This window comes from Trichoderma breve, chromosome 1, assembly GCF_028502605.1.
Source record: "Trichoderma breve strain T069 chromosome 1, whole genome shotgun sequence".
Lineage (NCBI taxonomy): Eukaryota > Fungi > Ascomycota > Sordariomycetes > Hypocreales > Hypocreaceae > Trichoderma > Trichoderma breve.
The window spans coordinates 239,460-256,966 of record NC_079232.1 but is presented as its reverse complement, the minus strand read 5'-3'; the positions used below and the strand labels follow the sequence as shown (position 1 = coordinate 256,966).

The following is a 17,507-nucleotide window of genomic DNA, read 5'->3' as shown; positions in this document are numbered from 1 at the left end:
GAAAGTCTTACAGTACACCTCTCTAACACTAGGCGCACTGCATCCGTCTCTGAGCCAATTGTCTAAGGCATATTATTATCTCACATAGTATTAATTTTAATAAATATTGTATATTCTTCGCGTTAACTTCCTCCAGCTGTTGTAAATCTTGTCCAATCAATGCAATCTGTATCAAATCATAACTTCCGTTCACGTATATTACAGTGCACCGTAGAAGACTTTTCATTACAGATGGAGCAGCGATATCTATGAAATCACGGTCAGACAAGTTAGCTTCTACTACAACTATAGTGTCAAACGTGTATGCATGAACATGACTGCTGCCAACCCTCCCCCCCCCCGAAATGCTCTGATGACGGGACCACCCTCTTTCTGGGTACATAGGCAATCTTGCCCGCGTGCGCCCGTCACAATGCTTGCTCTTTTTGATGGAATTTACCTGCAAGAAACCGAAAAATGCATATACATAACGCAGCGAACATAGCCCCTGGAATTTTTGACCATTCTTCGTCGTCTTTTGCAAGGTTAACAATTTGTAAGTCGCTAAACTCGCTAATTGGTAAGCCAGAATCACAAAGTCCCAAGATGCAAGCCGAAGTCCACCTAGTCTATCCACCTAAGATGTATACAACGTACGTCACTCAAGCGCCTGAGTAGGCATTCGAAGCACTGTAAGGCCTCTCGTAGGCCCTGGTATTTGTAATCGACCATAGAAGAAAAATTTGTAATAGTTGAGCAGCTCTGCAGATTACAATGAAGCGAGTTCTTGGTAATGGTGTCCTGTCTCTAGATTCAAGAAACATACATGTAACATTGGCAGCCCGTAAGAAATAATATTTTACTTACGCAGTAGAGCAAGATCCTGTCGGCAGCCTCGGGGGTATATATAAAACCCACGGCTGAACATGTACAAAGCTGCTCTGGTGTGCTAAAAAGAAGTTGTATTTATGCAACTACAGAATGAATCCATCGGGGTACTCTGGGGTATCGTGTTCATCTCCAGTACACATTGTTCAAAGGGCAATCAGGTTTGAACAACTCCTAGACAGCAAACGCAGCGACACCAGCAATAGCCGCAACGGCTGCGCCATTCAAACAACGGGCAGTCCCTGCCCCAGCCGAAGGTATTGTCATCGACTGGGTTGCGGTCGCCATCACTGTGCTGTGTGAACTCATGGCTGCGGTTGAATTAACCTTGGACGGCTCCACCACTGCTTCATACAGGCTACAAGACGCGTTCTTCGCCAAGGGGCAATCGCTCTCGACACAGATCGCCTGCAGTTGCGGCCCTTGGGCCTTGATCACCGTGGCGGGCATAGCACAACGCATGCCGAAGCCGTTGGAGAGGGCGTTGCCCACGATCTCAATGTCTGAGGCGGCTACACCAAACGACTGCGCAGCTAGGGCAATCTGCTGGATGAAGTATGTCAGTTCTGCGCTGTCGAGGGCCATGAACTTGTGCACTTGGTAAAGCGACGCTCGACCCCCATAGGCGGGAAAGCCGGGCATTCCTTGGTGCGAGCAGGAGAGGAGGGAGCCGAAGAATTGATACAGATGCGTGAGGAGGAAGCTGTACACTCCCAGTTAGCAGGTTGTGACGAATGATTGGTGTACGGTCAAGGTGTCAACATACTATTGTCTCGAGGTGTCGTCGTTGGAGGGCTTGTTCTTCATGAGCGGTGCTGCGCCGCCACCATCGAGAAAGTTGACCGATTGTCCATGAGAGCCACCGGTATTGGTCGAAGCTAGCTGGCCATTAAAGTACGGCAAAAGATTGACCGCCTTGCCGTTGACCTGACCTGGGGCAAGGATGCCGGGCACCTTGACGCCGACGTTGGGGGCTGTATCTGCAGTGAGGGAACGGACGAGTTAGAGACGAAAGTCAATGCAATGTGGAGAGGCGAGGAGAATTGGCGTACAGTTGCCGATCACGACAGTATTGACGAGGATTGTGAGCAGCGTCAGCTGGTTCTCTGCCGTGTTTTCTTTGAGGAGCGCCGTGGTGTAGTAGTCGCATATGGAGACGCTGGCTGGGCGCTGGGCATTTACCACCGAAGCAGCCGCTGCGAGAAGTACACTTGAGAATTTCATCTTGACTATATGAAATGTTGGAAGGCTTTGGCAAAAGAGCCACAGCTGGGAGGAGGATAGTTTGTCATTCGTGGGTGCTGGGACATGGCTGTGATATAGCTTCGTCTTGTCCAGGGTGATTGTTGTGATGCCGACGTCAACACTGTCTATCAACCTCTCGCCTTACTCCAACGATCATGTAATATCCCGTCTTCTCGTAAGTGGAAGTTTGATTTGCGTCATGGACTGAGACATTGATGCCGGAAGCTGTTCTATCCGGTGCTACTGCTGAGGTGAATTGGCGCTTGGGAGAGCCGCCCTCTTGGCTGCGACAAGACATGCAGGGCGGCAGCATGCAGGGCGGCAAAGGGGCTCATTACGGTGTCCTCGATATTTGCCCGATCGAATCCAGATGAACGGGACCATGATTACCGTGGCACAGGTTGATTAGGTGGCATTCGATTAGCTGGACCTACTTTGGCTCTCTCGGATAGACTCGTGTCGATCTGGAGTCCGTCTTTGTGTTTTGTTCTCGGAGATTTGAAGCTCGATTCGTGGGATTTTGCTGTCATGTCGTCTTGGAAACATGTTTGACAGATGCTTACGAAGAGGCTATTGTCATGGGTATTTGCGTGGACGTTCTGTTTCATTGCTATTCATTGCATTCACAATGAAGGGCTTTGGTCTCTTGTCGATTCATTTGCTTGTTGCAACTGTAGTATGCGCAACATGTACATGGCTTACAGGTTTAATAGCTAGCTATACATTTAAAACAATTAGGTAAGTTAATATCTACTGTAAAAAATATAAATGGATTTTTAGATAAGTTTATCTATGTAATTAGCGTTTACTGTTGCTGGGAGCGCGAGATTGATGGACTTAGTACTATAGTAGTATACTAGTTGAGGATAATGGCGGCGGATTGACGCGTTATACCATGTATGATTCCAGAGTTGTCGCCAATTTCAACATCAGAGCATTAATTGGAAATATCTCAGTAGTAGTTAACCCTCTGCTAGTAGAATCGCGCCTCCATTCGCAGGGACACTGGCACCATTCATCCAACGAGCATCATCGCTCGCCACGAAAGCTACAATTGCCGCAATTTCCTCTGGCTCTGCCAATCGCTTCTCAACAGTGGCATAGTTCTTAAGCCCTTCCATATACTCTTTGGGTAGATTGGCTAAGGCGTTCTCCATGGCAGGAGTCTTCGTGGGCCCGACGCTTATTGAATTGATCGTGATGCCTTTCTCTGCAGCCAGCGCGCTCGCCATAGATCGAGTAATACTGTTTAATGCTGCTTTACTAGCACCGTAAAGTATTCCGGGCTCGTCGGCCGCCTGTTTGGCTGTCACGGAGCTCACATTAATAATTCTGCCACCTTTTGCGGGCATATAGGGCAGCACTGCACGAGTTGCAAAAATCGGCGCCCGTACGTTCGCGTGAAAAAGGTTATCAAAATTTTCGACAGTGGTATGTAGAATAGGAAGAAGATGTTCAGATGTGGCACTGTATTATCATCAGCATCATACAATGTTTAGTCACAGATTAAACTCACAGAGCAGCATTGTTGATAAGAATATGGATTGTATTCGTCTTCAATCCTGCGAGAGCTCCATTCACAATTGTCTCTCCAATGTCGACTTCAAGAATATTAGCACGTATTGCAACCGCATCGGCTCCATAAGCTTTAATCTTGGCCACAGTGTCGTTTGCTGCTGCTTCGTTGCCTGAGTAGGTAATAGCCACCTAGCAAGAGCGATAAGTTAGGCAATGATACAATTATACTTCAAGTACATGCTGCCATAGGCCCCAAGAAAACGCACTCCTCTGGCGCCTCGTTCTGCTAATAGCAGTGCAATTGAAGCCCCGATGCCTCTGGAACCTCCAGTGACAATAGCATACTTGTTTTCAAACGGGAGTGACATCGTATCACACCTAATACCGTCCAATGAAAAGATTGAAGATTCTACTCTAACATATATAGCGGGAGGAAGGCAAGTTTTTATGCGTTGAACGGTCTCACAAAATTTTACAAACTTAAGATATCTGGCTATACATGACAAATGCAAGATAGAGCGGACCTGATCTCAAAGCATGGAATTCATGGGACTTTATTTAACTCCGACATCTTAAAAGCGATGCAACTGTCTCACACGGCCGTCAAACTCCATCTACATGGACTTTGACGGAGAATGGTGAAGGTCTGGCAGAGACATAGCGGAGTTTTAGCGGAGGCTCCAATACAGAACCTCAATCAATGTATTTCAATTAGTAATTCTGTTAAGCTGTGAGTACTACCAGCTCTTTGCGGCGGACTTTTGCAGTGCAAAGTGTTGATAGCCAAATCTCAATAACTCTCCCTTTACCGATAAAGAGCGTTTTCTCCGACTTATGCCGGACAATACCATACAGAACCTAGTTAAGATGAGAACGGCGTCAGACTTATTAGTCAAACGCTTGTTTATCGAACGTATAAGCTTTCGTATAAGTATGTTATGAATAGATTGACGGGTTAGCTACCTGATGAACGACTGATGGAGGCCCCATCATGTTTGCTCAAGGTTCCAAAACAATAATAGAAAAGCTAATTCATCAGGTCTTCATAATAAGGTAGCAATGGAAATCATCTGCTCGAGCTGTCACAGCTGCATACCTTCAAGAACGAAGTCGTTGGCGCAATTAGTTGGTATATTGAGATGGGGAAAAAATCTACTCTCGCATTAGAATCTTTACCATTACTTTCATTAATATATTGCTGCTCCTATATATACTACTGACCTGCTATTAGTAACCCAAATAAGCCCAGATGACAAATAGAGAGAGAGAGAAAGGAAAAGTAATGGAAAAATAAACCCGTCATTAGTCGACTTTACCATGAAGATCTCAGTCCGGATTAACTTCTCCACACTTTTTAGACAACTCATTAACTCATGCATTGATCCAACGACCCAAGCCATTGGACTTGTGAGACCAGTTCAACGAGCCGCGAGAATTGACTGGATATTTAAGTTAACGTCTCATACTAACATATATATATCCGTTTGATAACCGGGGTTGAAGAAGAGTTTATCACGATGCACCATGTATGAACGTCCTACTTCACACCTGTCCTCTAATTCGTTAGTTGTTCGAGTCTCATATGCCAAGACCTCCTTATATATTCAGTCTTGATACTTCGTTTTACAGCCGTGCCGGAAACCAAGGACGCGCTCATCTTGGCCTTCTTTCCCCGCCTCATTGTTACCTCGCAACAGCCAGCACTACTACCCGGCAGCCTGCACCCCAAACTTGTGCTACCGAGTTGCAAGACTCCTAGATGAAGCCATGAGCGCAGTAGGTGGTGAGATTGAGTTAGCAACGCCAGAGAGAAATTTTGCGAATCATGTGGTGCTGTCGTCAGGTTATCGTCCCGATATATTTCGGAAATACAATACTTTGGTGTTTTGGACGGAGGTCGGATTGTGGATGTTGGACCACCCAAGGACATGATTGATCCGAAAGATGGGTTGACCAAAAAATAATACGGATACGAGATAGCCAAAATTGAGACAGTCTGGAGGAGCAAAGTCGAGATAAAATACAGGTAGAGCAATAAACATGAGAATAAGTACCGACATGATTCTGAATTCTGTAGCTGAGCCCGTGTAAAATAGAATCTGATTACAGTCATTTGATCCCAAGATTACATGTAGGTAGGACTTCAAAGTTCTCAATGAACAAGCTTTGAGATACGTATCCAGTTTAGCATACATGCATTCTAGAGAATAAAAGCTTTATAATTCTAGGTTCGCTCTTCATGCCCATCTCCTTGGCTTATCTTTCTCAATCTTCCCCTCATGACGATGCGCAACTCAATAGGTGGTGATTACAAATTGCAGGTTACGCGCTTAAATGGCTAAGCAAGGGACCGCTCACGAGGGATAATCTGGGGAATCTGCAAGATGCCTTCTCCGCAAAATTCCCCAACATTGTCCATCATCAATGCTGCAACTCGTCTCTGAGAAAAGGTCATCATTTCCAGTTTCGGGCGATTCACGGCGTTTTCCATCTTGACGAAAAAAAACGTGTAGAGCTGACCGGCAATGACTCGCGTGTCAACCGTTCAACCAACGCCTTGGCCGCATCACTGTGACCCTCACCAGACACTTCCCTTGGGCGATACTCGTACGGCAAAATTCTATCCTTGCCTACTGCGGGCACTAATCTCCACTACCGTGGTCATCGATGTGGAGAAGCAGGCTCGTGCAACTTCCGACTTCTTGACTCAATGGCTCGACTCTCCGTGTTATTCCCCCACAAGCAAAGGCACATGGCAATTCGTGAGCAAGGGCCGGCACCCATCTTTATGGGGTAATTACGCGCTATCGCACAGTTCCGTAAGACGCTTCTCCAGTGGCATTCTCCATCTTAAAGCCCGCCATTGGACTCGACGACGATCTCTTCCCCACATGGAACGTGAAAAGTTGGTTTAGGGCTTGTTCGGCGCAACAACTTGGCTTCACTCTAGTTTCGGTAGCTTGCACGAGGAAGAGGGGGGAAATGCGGAGAGTCAGTACCGGGTCTCAGGGCGACAGTCACCCTGGGTGCGGTCAGCATAGAGTCAGGGACCCATATTGTGTCTTGAGAAGGGAGCAAGGTTGGATTAAGGAAGAGAATTAGATATAAAGGCCCGCTGATCCACTGCTCTTTGGCGGGATCTGAGCCGGATATCTTGAAGTATCTTGTGGATTCTCAGTTTCATTCAGCGGTTGTTGTGGTACAGCTGCTGTAAAAGCGCAATTCAAGATGGCACCCAATCCAACAGACGTCAGTGTGGTGCAGCAGCAGCAGCAGCCCACCAAGGGTGTTTTTCGCCAATTTCGTGAAAATCCTTACATCTTTGGTCTCTCAGCTGTAAGTTGATGAAATGTGCTATCATGACTGAATCAACAACACCATCGCTAATACACATTAGTTTGCCTCTCTCGGAGGATTTCTCTTCGGCTATGACCAAGGTGTTGTCTCAGGTGTCCTGGGAATGGAGAATTTCGGTGCGCTCTTCCCAAGGATCTATCTAGACAGTGGATTCAAGGGGTGGTTCGTCTCTACGCTGCTTCTGACGGCATGGTTTGGTTCCTTGATGAATGGTCCGATCGCGGATCGCTTTGGTAGAAAGGGCTCAATGATGGCTGCTGTTGTGGTTTTCCTTCTCGGATCCGCTCTGCAGTCAGGCGCAACCTCAATCGGCATGTTGTTTGGTGGTAAGTCTTGAATGCTTTAACATTTCAGGTCGGATTTTAGTAACAAGAAGTGTAGGACGAGCTATTGCTGGTCTGGCAGTTGGTATGCTTACTATGATTGTGCCTATGTATATGTCGGAAGTTTCTACAGCTGGTATCCGAGGAACGCTTGTTGTGCTACAGCAGTGTAAGTTTCAAATACTGAACTCCACGTACCTATTCTACCGATTCCATCTTCTGATACAAAATTCCTTTTACAGTGAGCATCACTCTGGGTATTCTCGTCAGCTACTGGCTCGAATACGGCACCCAGTACATTGGTGGTACCCGTTGTGCCCCCGATATTCCCTATTCAGGCGGCACTCCTGACAAGCCCACCTTTGACCCCCGAAACGATGTTGGCCCCAACGGTTGCACTGGACAGAGCCAAGCTGCATGGAGAGTCCCATTCGCCTTGCAAATCGTACCTGCACTTATCCTAGGCATTGGAATGATCTTCTATCCCGAGTCCCCTCGCTTCTACCTCATGCGAAAGAACGAAGAAGCAGCCCTTCGCTCATTGGCCCGCCTCCGTCGCGTCCATCCTGATTCCGAGTCCCTAAGAGAAGAGTATCTCTCTATCAAAGCCGAGGTTATGTTTGACGAAGCTCATTCGCGAGAGCACTACCCCGGCAAGAGCGGTGTCAGCCTCTTCTTCTCCGAATACTACGGTCTTCTATCAACATGGCCCAGCTTCAAGCGTGTGTTTATTGGAAGTGCCATCATGTTTTTGCAACAGTTCCAGGGATGTAACGCCTTGATCTACTATGCGCCAACTATCTTTGGACAGCTGGGATTATCTGGAAACACCACATCGCTTTTGGCGACTGGAGTTTATGGCATTGTTAACACTCTGAGCACCCTACCTGCCCTCTTCCTCATCGACCGAGTTGGAAGACGACCTTTGCTCATGTGCGGTGCTACTGGAACGTTTATTTCCCTCATCATCGTCGGAGCTATTGTTGGCAAATACGGCGCGGCCCTTGGCGACCACAAGGTCCCAGGAGGGGTTGCAATTGCTTTCATTTACATCTACGACGTTAACTTCTCCTATTCCTTCGCTCCTATTGGATGGGTGTACCCTTCGGAAATCTTCAACCTGGGCAGCAGATCCAAGGCCATGGCTATCACCACCAGCTCAACTTGGATGTGCAACTTCATTATTGGACTTGTCACTCCCGACATGCTTGAGACTCTCAAGTGGGGCACATACATCTTCTTTGCGGCTTTCTGCTTGATCGGCCTGGTATTTACATACTTTTGTGTGCCTGAGACTAAGGGCCGCACGCTGGAGGATATGGATCGCGTCTTTGGTGATGAGACCGCGCTGCAGGAGAAGGAAAGGCTGTTTGCCATTGCTGCCTCTCTGGGCTTGACAGCATCGATTCCACCGGAAAAGACGGAGGCGATGACCGCTGAGGCTGAAGAGTACGCCTAAGTTTATGAGATGGACAAGAGAGTCGGAAGAAGGCTGGTGAATCAATGGTGTAATAATGCAAATGTTCCATATATGAATGTTTCTATTGTTTTTATGTGTTTTACCCTTTATATACCAAGTGTCAAACGTTAGCTGCAAAACTCGACAGCAATTGCAGTCAGTGTCTCTGTGACCTGCTTTATTGATTCGACGTCTGCATATTCCAGTTTCCCATGCAGCCCTTCTCCCTTTGGCCCCCAAAGCAACGTCGGAATACCAGCATCGGCCAACAGTGCAGAATCTGTCCAGTAGGGTGCCCCTGATATGACAGGCTCCTCGCCCAATGTGACGCTTACGTGCTTTCGAACGAGCTGCGAAAAGGGATGGTCAAGAGCAGCCTTGAAAGATGACCGGTGAAAGGTGGTCCGGAGACTGTACTTGAAGTCTGGGACTGTCTTAACCAGGCCGTCAAGGATATTTTCTAGCTCCTTTGTCACTGTTTCTGGTGTCTCGCCGTTTACAGTCCGACGCTCGAGCTGGATCTGCGTGAATGCAGGATAGGACGAGACTTCTTCGCCACCGTTGATGATGGAAGCATGTATGCTCCCCGGTCCAAGAACAGAATCGCCGGGTTGTGCCGTCAGATTGCTTGCATGTTTATCCAATTCAACGAGGAAATAACCTGCCTTGCAGATTGCATCGATACCAAGATCGTACCTTGAGCCATGAGATGCTAGGCCATGGATATCCACCTCGAACCATACGAAGCCTTTGTGCGCGTATAGGATATCCATGTTGGTCGGCTCGCTGACAATGGCGCCATCGGCCCTCCAACCTGCTTCCAACACCTGCTGCGTACCGATACTCTCAAACTCTTCGTCTGCTACCCCTGTGAAAATCACGTCTCCACTCAGGCCTTGCTGTTTTGCGTTGGCCAGGGTGACCATGGCGGCTGCGATGCCGCATTTCATATCAGCCGCTCCACGACCGTAGAGCTTGCCGTCTATGATGTCGCCATTGAGGGGATCTCCCTCATATCCCACCAGTGTCACAGTGTCGATGTGGCCGTTGAGCATAAGACTCTTGCCACCACCCGATCCGCGTGCGACGCCTACCACAGAAGGCCGACCTGGAGTGGGCTCGATCCAGTGAGCCTCAATATCACGATGCTCCATCCAAGCAGAGATGTACCGGGCGACTGCAGTCTCTCCAGGGCCAGGAATAGATCCCATGGAGGGATTGGCAGAGTTTATCCTGACCAAAGTTTGCGTCAACTCGACAGGGTCGTCACTCGCCACATCATGAGGAATGCTATAGTCTCTTGGGCCCTCTGTGCAAAACACAACCACAACTGAATCCTTGGTCAGACCCAGTGTTTCTCTATCCGAAGAACTCAGTCTCCTGAGAGCAGCAATAGGTGCTGCACCGCAAGGCCCTGCGGATACGCCCTGAGAGATTAAATAGCTGCAAGCCTGATGAGCCTCAAAGTCCGAAACAGTTAGGCTTGCATCCACTCCGTGGCGGAGAATGTCCCATGAGATAGATGAAGGGGTCCCGCAATCCAACCCCGCCATGATGCTAGGTGTCTTTTCCGAGGTTGTGGATGATTCACCCCTCCTGAGACTCTTCCAGAGGCTGGCGGATGTATCAGGCTCGACCGTGAGGACGGTGGTTTGCTTTCCCGCTTTTTTAAAGTGTGTCACTACAGCCTGAGCAAAAGAGCCGACGCCTACGGGTACTACGACGAGGTCAGGGGTAGTAGATCCCAGTTGGCCATCGATTTCCAACATCATGGTGAGGTAACCATCCACAATCCACTACACGATACATTAGCAGGCTTTTAATGGATAAGTGAGGGCTGCTTCACATGCCTGTGGGATTTGAACATAGTCACCGGAGGCGTAGTCTTGAACAACAATGGCGGTCTTGTCTTGGGTAGCTGCCACTCGGGCGTCGACGACAGCAGCGTCATAGAAACCATCCGAAACGACAACATGAGCGCCCTCTGACTTTATTAGATCGATGGTGCCGCTATGCATGGAAACAGGTACATGTATTTGCGAAGTGACGCCTAGGATGGATGCCATGCGTGCAACGGCACGGCCATGGTTACCATCTGTGGCTGCGTATAGACTGATTTTGGTGCTTTTCAGTGCTTGCTTAACGGAGTCGAGAGAAGAATCGAGAGGAAGGCCAAGTCGCTGGGCGGTGGCTCGAAATGTGCCCCATGAGGCCCCCAGAATCTTAAAAGAGGGGAGCCCAAGTCGACATGTCTCATCTTTGAGGTGGACGGCACCAACGCCCAACTCCTCGGCGAGATGCTTGAGAGGGACCAAGTTTGTTTGCGAATAGGCCGGTAGTTGTGAGTGGAAGCGATATGCCAGTTCTGGGCTATCTGTTAACGGCGTGGTCCATGATTTGGCAGCTGGATTGAAGTAGACAGGGCGGCGAGTCATGGTCTTGTATGTATTGTAGAGAGGGGCGGGATATGTAGATGAGGTTGCGAATGTGATGTTATGCAGTGTGAGATGGATTAGACAGACGAGAAACAACAAACCAAGGCAAAAAAACGACGGGATTTTATCTGGTATATGTAGCGTTAGGTATCTTGACTCGCTCCAGCTTGCTTCTTTGGCCTCGTGTCAACCATCTCCATTCATAGCCGGAACCAACTCCTATTTGCGCCGGCTTCAGCTCCAAGCGTGAGCCAATGGACGGCAACGTTCGATGCTAGTGACGACAAGTCTGCAAGAGATACCGAAGATGGTAAGGACCAGGGAGTGAATCTTGGCGAGTGAGCGGAACAAACTCCGATGCGCTGGAGTGTTTCTGTTGTCCGGTTGGCTGTAATTCGACTTGTTGATGTTCTTTGATGGTGCTTTGGATGTCGTTTTTTCCCTCCCTTGTGCTGTAATCGGACCCGATAAGTACCGGTACATGTGGTGGTGCGCCGATAAAGTCGAGTGCCGCCCCTCTTTATGTGGAGGAGAAGGCGCATTGCCGCTGTACGATGCTGTCAGGCGCTGTAAGGCGCTGTAAAGAGACGTGTCTGCCCACTGTAAAACTGGGAACAGTGGGCGGAGATGCTACGTTCGTGCGCATGTACACGTAGATGTACATATACCTAACACGACATGTACTATCAAATACGTCTACACGCTTCTCCCTGCTGTTTGCTGTCATGAGAAGGCGCCTCATGAGGTCAATTGAAGGCTTGATCACAAATACAAGTTCCCTCAGGCCACAATTGCCCCTCTTCAGATGTAGAAGAAGGCGTAAGTAACCCCGTACAAGTCGAATGTACGCATGGATCAATGATAGCATCGTCACAATCACCAGATGCCCATGTACCCAGGTACCTGGTAAGTTCCATGTCCACGGGTGCTATTATCGGGCATCCATTCACACGAGTTTGTAAGCGCCGCTCGGCCGATTAGGCGCAATCACCCGCTGTAGAGCATCGCCGCCAACGGCTTTAGAACCCTCCAGAGCCCTGAGGAAGCGCTGTATTTTTAGCGCTGTACATGTCTGTAGTGTCTGTAGGCGGAAGGCGCATTGGCCAGATACCGTGCACGTGCTCCCCCACTTACCCGCGATACCGCACCCCCAAAAAAAGGAAAAAAGCGCCCTCCTGCTACGACTAAAACAGATGCTGAACATTTTCACCATCCAAGCGTGCGCCTTCTCCGCCCTCCGCCAACCGCAATCCTGTGCTCGGACAGCAGCTGAAGGGGGAAAAAAAGGACCCCCGACGGAGACTCCAACGGAAGACCCGCCAACAAGGACCGAGGCGCCGAAGCTGGAAGCCCGTGGATGCTTTTGCTGGCTCCGAGCTGAGCACCGGCCAGAGGCACCGAAGCGCTGCGAAACAGTCGATCCATGTTGAATCGAGCAGACTAACGAGGGATTGGGCCGCTAGCCTGCAGAAGATTGGAAGCCCTGTACGAGTGGCAGATAGCAGTGACAGCAGCAGCAGTAACACGAGACTGCTGCACAAGATCCGGGCCGTGGAGCTGGTGAGACACTCAATTGGAAACTCCGAGACAGGCGACCGCGAGTCGCTGAGGCCGGACCGCGAGTCGTGAGACGGTGAGCGCCTAGCTTACATACGCCGGACGATTACGCGATCTTGGCTATGGAGGACGGCCTGTATCTGGAGGACGAGCATCGGGGCAACGTCGGCAATCTCGCCATGGCGGGCGTTGGCTTGGAGATGGGGATGGGAATGGAGATAGGACGGACGGGGATGGGGGCGACGATGGAGAATCAGATGGAGAATCAGCACCGCCTCATGCACCACCAGCACCAGCCCCAGCTCCAGCCTCACGTTATCTCTCGCTCTCAATCTCACCCTCACTCTCAACCAGAACCGCCGGCTCAGCAGCAATTCCCATTCGACCAGCACCAGCAGGCCTCAGACCAGCTTCCCCGCCAGCTGCAGACTCCGGTCCCCATGGACCAGTTTGGGCCGCCCTTCTTCTCCCCCTCCGATCCCTATGCCGGCAGCCCGTATGCGAGCCCGGCCGGTGGAGGCTCCAGCTTCCCCGACTTCCAGTACGAGCTGGGGTCCGACCACACCGACTCCGGCGTCTTCCCTGGCCCCGGCTCTCCCTTTGACGGTGTTGCTCCGGTTCCGCTTGCTCCGGGCCCTCTAAGTGATATCGGACATTTCTGGGCAACTGAGGCTCAACCTCAACTGCAGCAGCACCAGTCACTGCAAGACAACTCCAGGACCCTCAACGCCATCGACGAGTTCTTCATCAAAAACGGCGCTCATCGGCCGCCTGTGCCCTGCACCTACTGTAAACGCCAACGGCTCCAGTGCCTTATCCTCCAGACCACGGAGGCAAACCCAAACCCCGTCAGCTCTTGTTCTAGTTGCGTAGCCCTCTACCGTGACTGCAGTCTTGCTGAGCGAAGCAAGAGAGATGCCAATGCATACGAGACTGTTCTCCCCGTTATTGGCCATCTGCACGGTGTCTGCGAGGAAGTCGACGATGCCACTACTCGCGAAGGGACAACGCAATGGCGCATTGAGCGAGAGACTGCTCCAACTGCAACTCGATCGTCTTCCGTCTCTCACAAGAGGAACAGCACTCGGTCCGTCAAGAAGACGAGGGTTCTGAGAAACTGGTTCGCCACTCATCAAGAACATCCGTACCCATCCGAAGACGAAAAGTCTATGCTTTCCGAGCAGAGCGGCCTCAGCAAGACGCAGGTGATCAATTGGTTCGCCAATGCTAGGCGCCGCCATCGTCTGACTGCACAGTCACACTTCAACAACAGTAGCAAAGTATTTCTTCAAGGATCTCCCATGCCACAGACATTCTTGTCTGGCATGTCACCAATGGAGCGCTGGAGGCATTCACCACCAAATGAGGAGCCAGTCTCGGTATCAGCCATCGAGAACGCCATTTCCAACCAGGTTGATGAGGGAGATGCTTACCTCTACAGCTTTGATGGCAATTATGCCACCGACGGTGCCCCTTCCTCGGCCAGCAGCGAGTCGGCCATCTTCAACCAGCAACCTACGGGTCGTTACGAGGGTTCATCCAACTCTGGATCGTCTGCCTTTTCCTTCTATCAATCTGACGATGCGGGCATCTTCTCCCTATCAGCGCATAGTTCCATCCATGGCGGCGACAGCGACTTGATAGCCGGCTCATCCAATGCAAGGGCCGCTGTGGGAGTGACGGCAGAGCGTGGAAAGGCCCACATGTTTCAGTGCACCTTTTGCCGCCAGAGCTTCAAGAAGAAATATGACTGGGTGCGCCATGAGAGATCCATTCATCTCCCTGGCCTCGACTCTTGGATATGCAAGGTTCCTCTGCCAGAGGAACAGTCACATCTTGTTTGGCGCGTCAACCACAGTGAGCCCGAGTGCATATTTTGTGGTCAGGCGTCGCCAACGGAGGAGCATCTGCAAGCTCACGAGTTCCAATCCTGCGCCGAGCGTCCCGTGTCAGAGCGAACATTTACTCGCAAGGACCATTTATGGCAGCATCTACACAAGTTCCATCGCTGCCGAAAGTGGGACGGGTGGAAGCCGAATCTCCACCTCTTACAGCATCGCCAAGACAAATATGAGAGCGTGTGCGGCTTCTGCCAGCTCAAGATGCATAGCTGGGACGAGAGGGTCCAGCATTTGGCATCGCACTTTCGCCGCGGCACCACCATGGTTGAATGGACGGGCGCCGCAACCAGCATAACCGGAGATGGCACACGGAAGATGCCGTCGAATAGGGCCCGCACTACCCCCCTGAGTGGCGATGAAGCCGATGCATCATCACTGGGACTATTTCCCTAGTATTAGGAATTCCGCGAGTGCTGCTCATTATGATTCATTTTAGGGAGTCACTTATCCTGCCTCAATTACGCATTCATAATCCATATAGATTTTGTACATACTTTTCAACTCAAACATTATAAATAGATTTTGGCATATCGGTAGTTTCTTAGGATAAATATACCCACTCGTTAACAAGTATCAATAAACATAGATGAAATCCTCATTCTGCAAATCCGTCACGTCTTCGAACGCCTTGTCCCCAACATTATCATCACCCATGTTCAAAATCTCCTCGTCGTATTCATTATCGCCTCGCTTCCTGTCCATCATGCTAAGATCCCGGATCACCTCTGACTTGCCGAGCGCCCGCCGTCTCGCCGCTTGCCGCGTGTTAAGGACCTTGATCCAAAGCATACCCGCAACAATCAGGACTGCCAACACCACGAAAAGAGCAAGATTCGATCGCAAACCGCGGTCGTAGCGCGGCTTCTCGCTGGGCTTGAAGAGCTGCGGGCCGATGATGTTGCCGACACTCGCTCCCACAAAGAGCATGCCGGTAGTCACTTTGCGCTTGGTATCGCCGGCAGTGTTCTGGCCTGACCAGGAGTAGATCAGAGGAGAAATGCCAGGGTAGACGGAGATGATGTAGTAGCCAACCAGGAGAACGGCTCGGTCGGATGGAGCTCGGCCGGTAACGAGAAGGATGACACAGCCCGCAATGGGAGGAAGGCATAGGAACAAGAGAACGGCGGACTTCATGTGTATCTTGTCAGATACCCAAGCACCACCAAGTGTAGCAATCATCTGGACTGCGCCAAATGGGATATTGAAGAGGATCGTGGTGAAGGAGCTGAAGCCAAAGGACTGAATGATGAGCGGACCAAAGGTAGAGATGCCACCACTGGGAATCCTATTACAGCGTCAATATTAGTTGTCGTGTTGTTGTTGAGTCTAGTGGTAGTTGTATTAAACTTACGAGATGGTAAGCATGAGACAGGTCCAGAGCCACGTCTTTGGGTCCAGCATGGCTTCGCGAACATGCTCCCATTTCCAGACGCCGGAGCCAATACCCATCTGGTTCATTCGCAGACGTTCAATAGCGATGAGTTTCTCGTCTTCTTTGAGGAACTTTGCCTCCATGGGGGAGTCGGGCATGAAAAGGCTAGTCACTCGTTAGATACGTGTTTAGATAAAGGAGAGTATTGTTCCACTTACTACATGATTATTGAAAAAGCAACAGTGATGCAGCCACAAAAGAGGAAGATGATTTGATAGGGTCGAAGGGTGGACTTGATGTGACCCAGGCCATATGTGAGGAGACTTCCGAGCTATATCATCATTAGAAGCTATCCAGTTTACGTTGTGGACTTGCGGTGGCGGCTTTACCATGTTGACAACTCCCAGCATTGCATACCAGGAGGCGTTTCGAGTCGTCTGTTCTTTTCTGCGGTACCACATTTGTACGACTGCAATAAAAGTCGGGGCTATTTAACACCAGTTAGCCAACACAATTCGACAACTGCCATTATCACTTGAGAGAAAGGAAAGATACTTACCAACCGAAGCCTCAAACGCTCCCAGCAATAATCTCGCGGCCATCAGACCTCCGAAATTCTTCGCAGCCGTCATGCCGCACAGCACCGCTCCCCAGCAAAACACCATGGTGGCACAGAATTTGCCCACGGGCAACTTCACCAGGGCATAGGCAACCAGCGGCTGAAACACCAGCTGAGCCACATACACCACGGAGCCTAGCCATGAGAACTCCTGGCCTTCCAAGTGCGTGTCATCGATGAGGCCAAAGACTGACGCATAGGAGAGAGTTGTCTTGTCGAGTGACTGGAGACAGTAGACGAAGAGGATGATGGGGAGGAGGTGAAGGTCGATCTTGCGGAGGACACGAGCATTCTCGCTAGGAGTGACAATGATGGTAGCCTGGTTGGCTTGCTTCAGAAACTGGGCAGCTTTGTCTCTTCCCGTGAAAGAAGAGTCGGTGTTTGGTTTCGGAACAGGGGTGATTTCGCTGGTGATGTTCTTGGAGTTGGAATCACCTTGGTTCGTGTTGGTTTCAAGGTGAATAATATCTGGGTTGTCCTTTTGAGTTGCCATGATGATATCTCTTACACGAACTGATCGACACAAGAAGAGAACGATGATGTGGCCCAGACCACCATGCTTGACCGCTCCAGTTGCAGGCAATCCTCTATGATATTTATAAACACCCACAGTTCACCTGATTCTTCCCCGGTCTAACATGCAAAAGGGCTCGCATAAGCCGTTGAAAGCGCCACAGAACCCCATGGGGCAAACATTATGGTTGTAAGAGCAGAATGCGGGGAAGAATTCTCGTTGTTTGATAGGCTAGACGGACATGGTGAGATTTCTCCGTCGGGTTTCAATCAGCTTTCTCCGTTCGTGGTTGCCCCTCAGCGGAGATTTTTCAGCTTTGCCCGTTTGCTAGATAGCCGAC

The 17,507-nt window shown here is 50.1% G+C and overlaps 6 protein-coding genes across 6 annotated transcripts; 2 read left to right on the top strand and 4 right to left on the bottom strand.

Annotated features, from left to right (window-relative positions):
* Nucleotides 1–1,041: 1,041 nt before the first annotated feature.
* Nucleotides 1,042–2,091, bottom strand: T069G_00089 (uncharacterized protein; the record flags this gene model as incomplete). The annotated part of the gene is made up of 3 exons (XM_056167299.1): nucleotides 1,042–1,570; nucleotides 1,634–1,847; nucleotides 1,920–2,091. 3 exons carry the CDS (start codon nucleotides 2,089–2,091, stop codon nucleotides 1,042–1,044), a joined length of 915 nt encoding a protein of 304 aa, XP_056032615.1.
* Nucleotides 2,092–3,074: 983 nt separating this feature from the next.
* On the bottom strand, nucleotides 3,075–3,998 carry T069G_00088 (enoyl-(Acyl carrier protein) reductase domain-containing protein; the record flags this gene model as incomplete). The annotated part of the gene is made up of 3 exons (XM_056167298.1): nucleotides 3,075–3,579; nucleotides 3,629–3,819; nucleotides 3,897–3,998. 3 exons carry the CDS (start codon nucleotides 3,996–3,998, stop codon nucleotides 3,075–3,077), a joined length of 798 nt encoding a protein of 265 aa, XP_056032614.1.
* Nucleotides 3,999–6,858: 2,860 nt separating this feature from the next.
* T069G_00087 (sugar transporter domain-containing protein) lies at nucleotides 6,859–8,769 on the top strand (the record flags this gene model as incomplete). The annotated part of the gene is made up of 4 exons (XM_056167297.1): nucleotides 6,859–6,966; nucleotides 7,028–7,313; nucleotides 7,369–7,479; nucleotides 7,553–8,769. 4 exons carry the CDS (start codon nucleotides 6,859–6,861, stop codon nucleotides 8,767–8,769), a joined length of 1,722 nt encoding a protein of 573 aa, XP_056032613.1.
* Nucleotides 8,770–8,897: 128 nt separating this feature from the next.
* Nucleotides 8,898–11,204, bottom strand: T069G_00086 (pyridoxal-phosphate dependent enzyme domain-containing protein; the record flags this gene model as incomplete). Its single annotated transcript, XM_056167296.1, has 2 exons — nucleotides 8,898–10,565; nucleotides 10,620–11,204. 2 exons carry the CDS (start codon nucleotides 11,202–11,204, stop codon nucleotides 8,898–8,900), a joined length of 2,253 nt encoding a protein of 750 aa, XP_056032612.1.
* A 1,679-nt stretch (nucleotides 11,205–12,883) lies between these two features.
* T069G_00085 (homeobox KN domain-containing protein) lies at nucleotides 12,884–15,055 on the top strand (the record flags this gene model as incomplete). Its single annotated transcript, XM_056167295.1, has 1 exon — nucleotides 12,884–15,055. The coding sequence occupies one exon, from the start codon at nucleotides 12,884–12,886 to the stop codon at nucleotides 15,053–15,055; it is 2,172 nt and encodes a 723-aa protein (XP_056032611.1).
* Nucleotides 15,056–15,235: 180 nt separating this feature from the next.
* T069G_00084 (major facilitator superfamily domain-containing protein) lies at nucleotides 15,236–17,146 on the bottom strand (the record flags this gene model as incomplete). The annotated part of the gene is made up of 6 exons (XM_056167294.1): nucleotides 15,236–15,790; nucleotides 15,848–15,947; nucleotides 16,014–16,199; nucleotides 16,253–16,365; nucleotides 16,424–16,521; nucleotides 16,594–17,146. The coding sequence occupies 6 exons, from the start codon at nucleotides 17,144–17,146 to the stop codon at nucleotides 15,236–15,238; spliced, it is 1,605 nt and encodes a 534-aa protein (XP_056032610.1).
* Nucleotides 17,147–17,507: the final 361 nt, after the last annotated feature.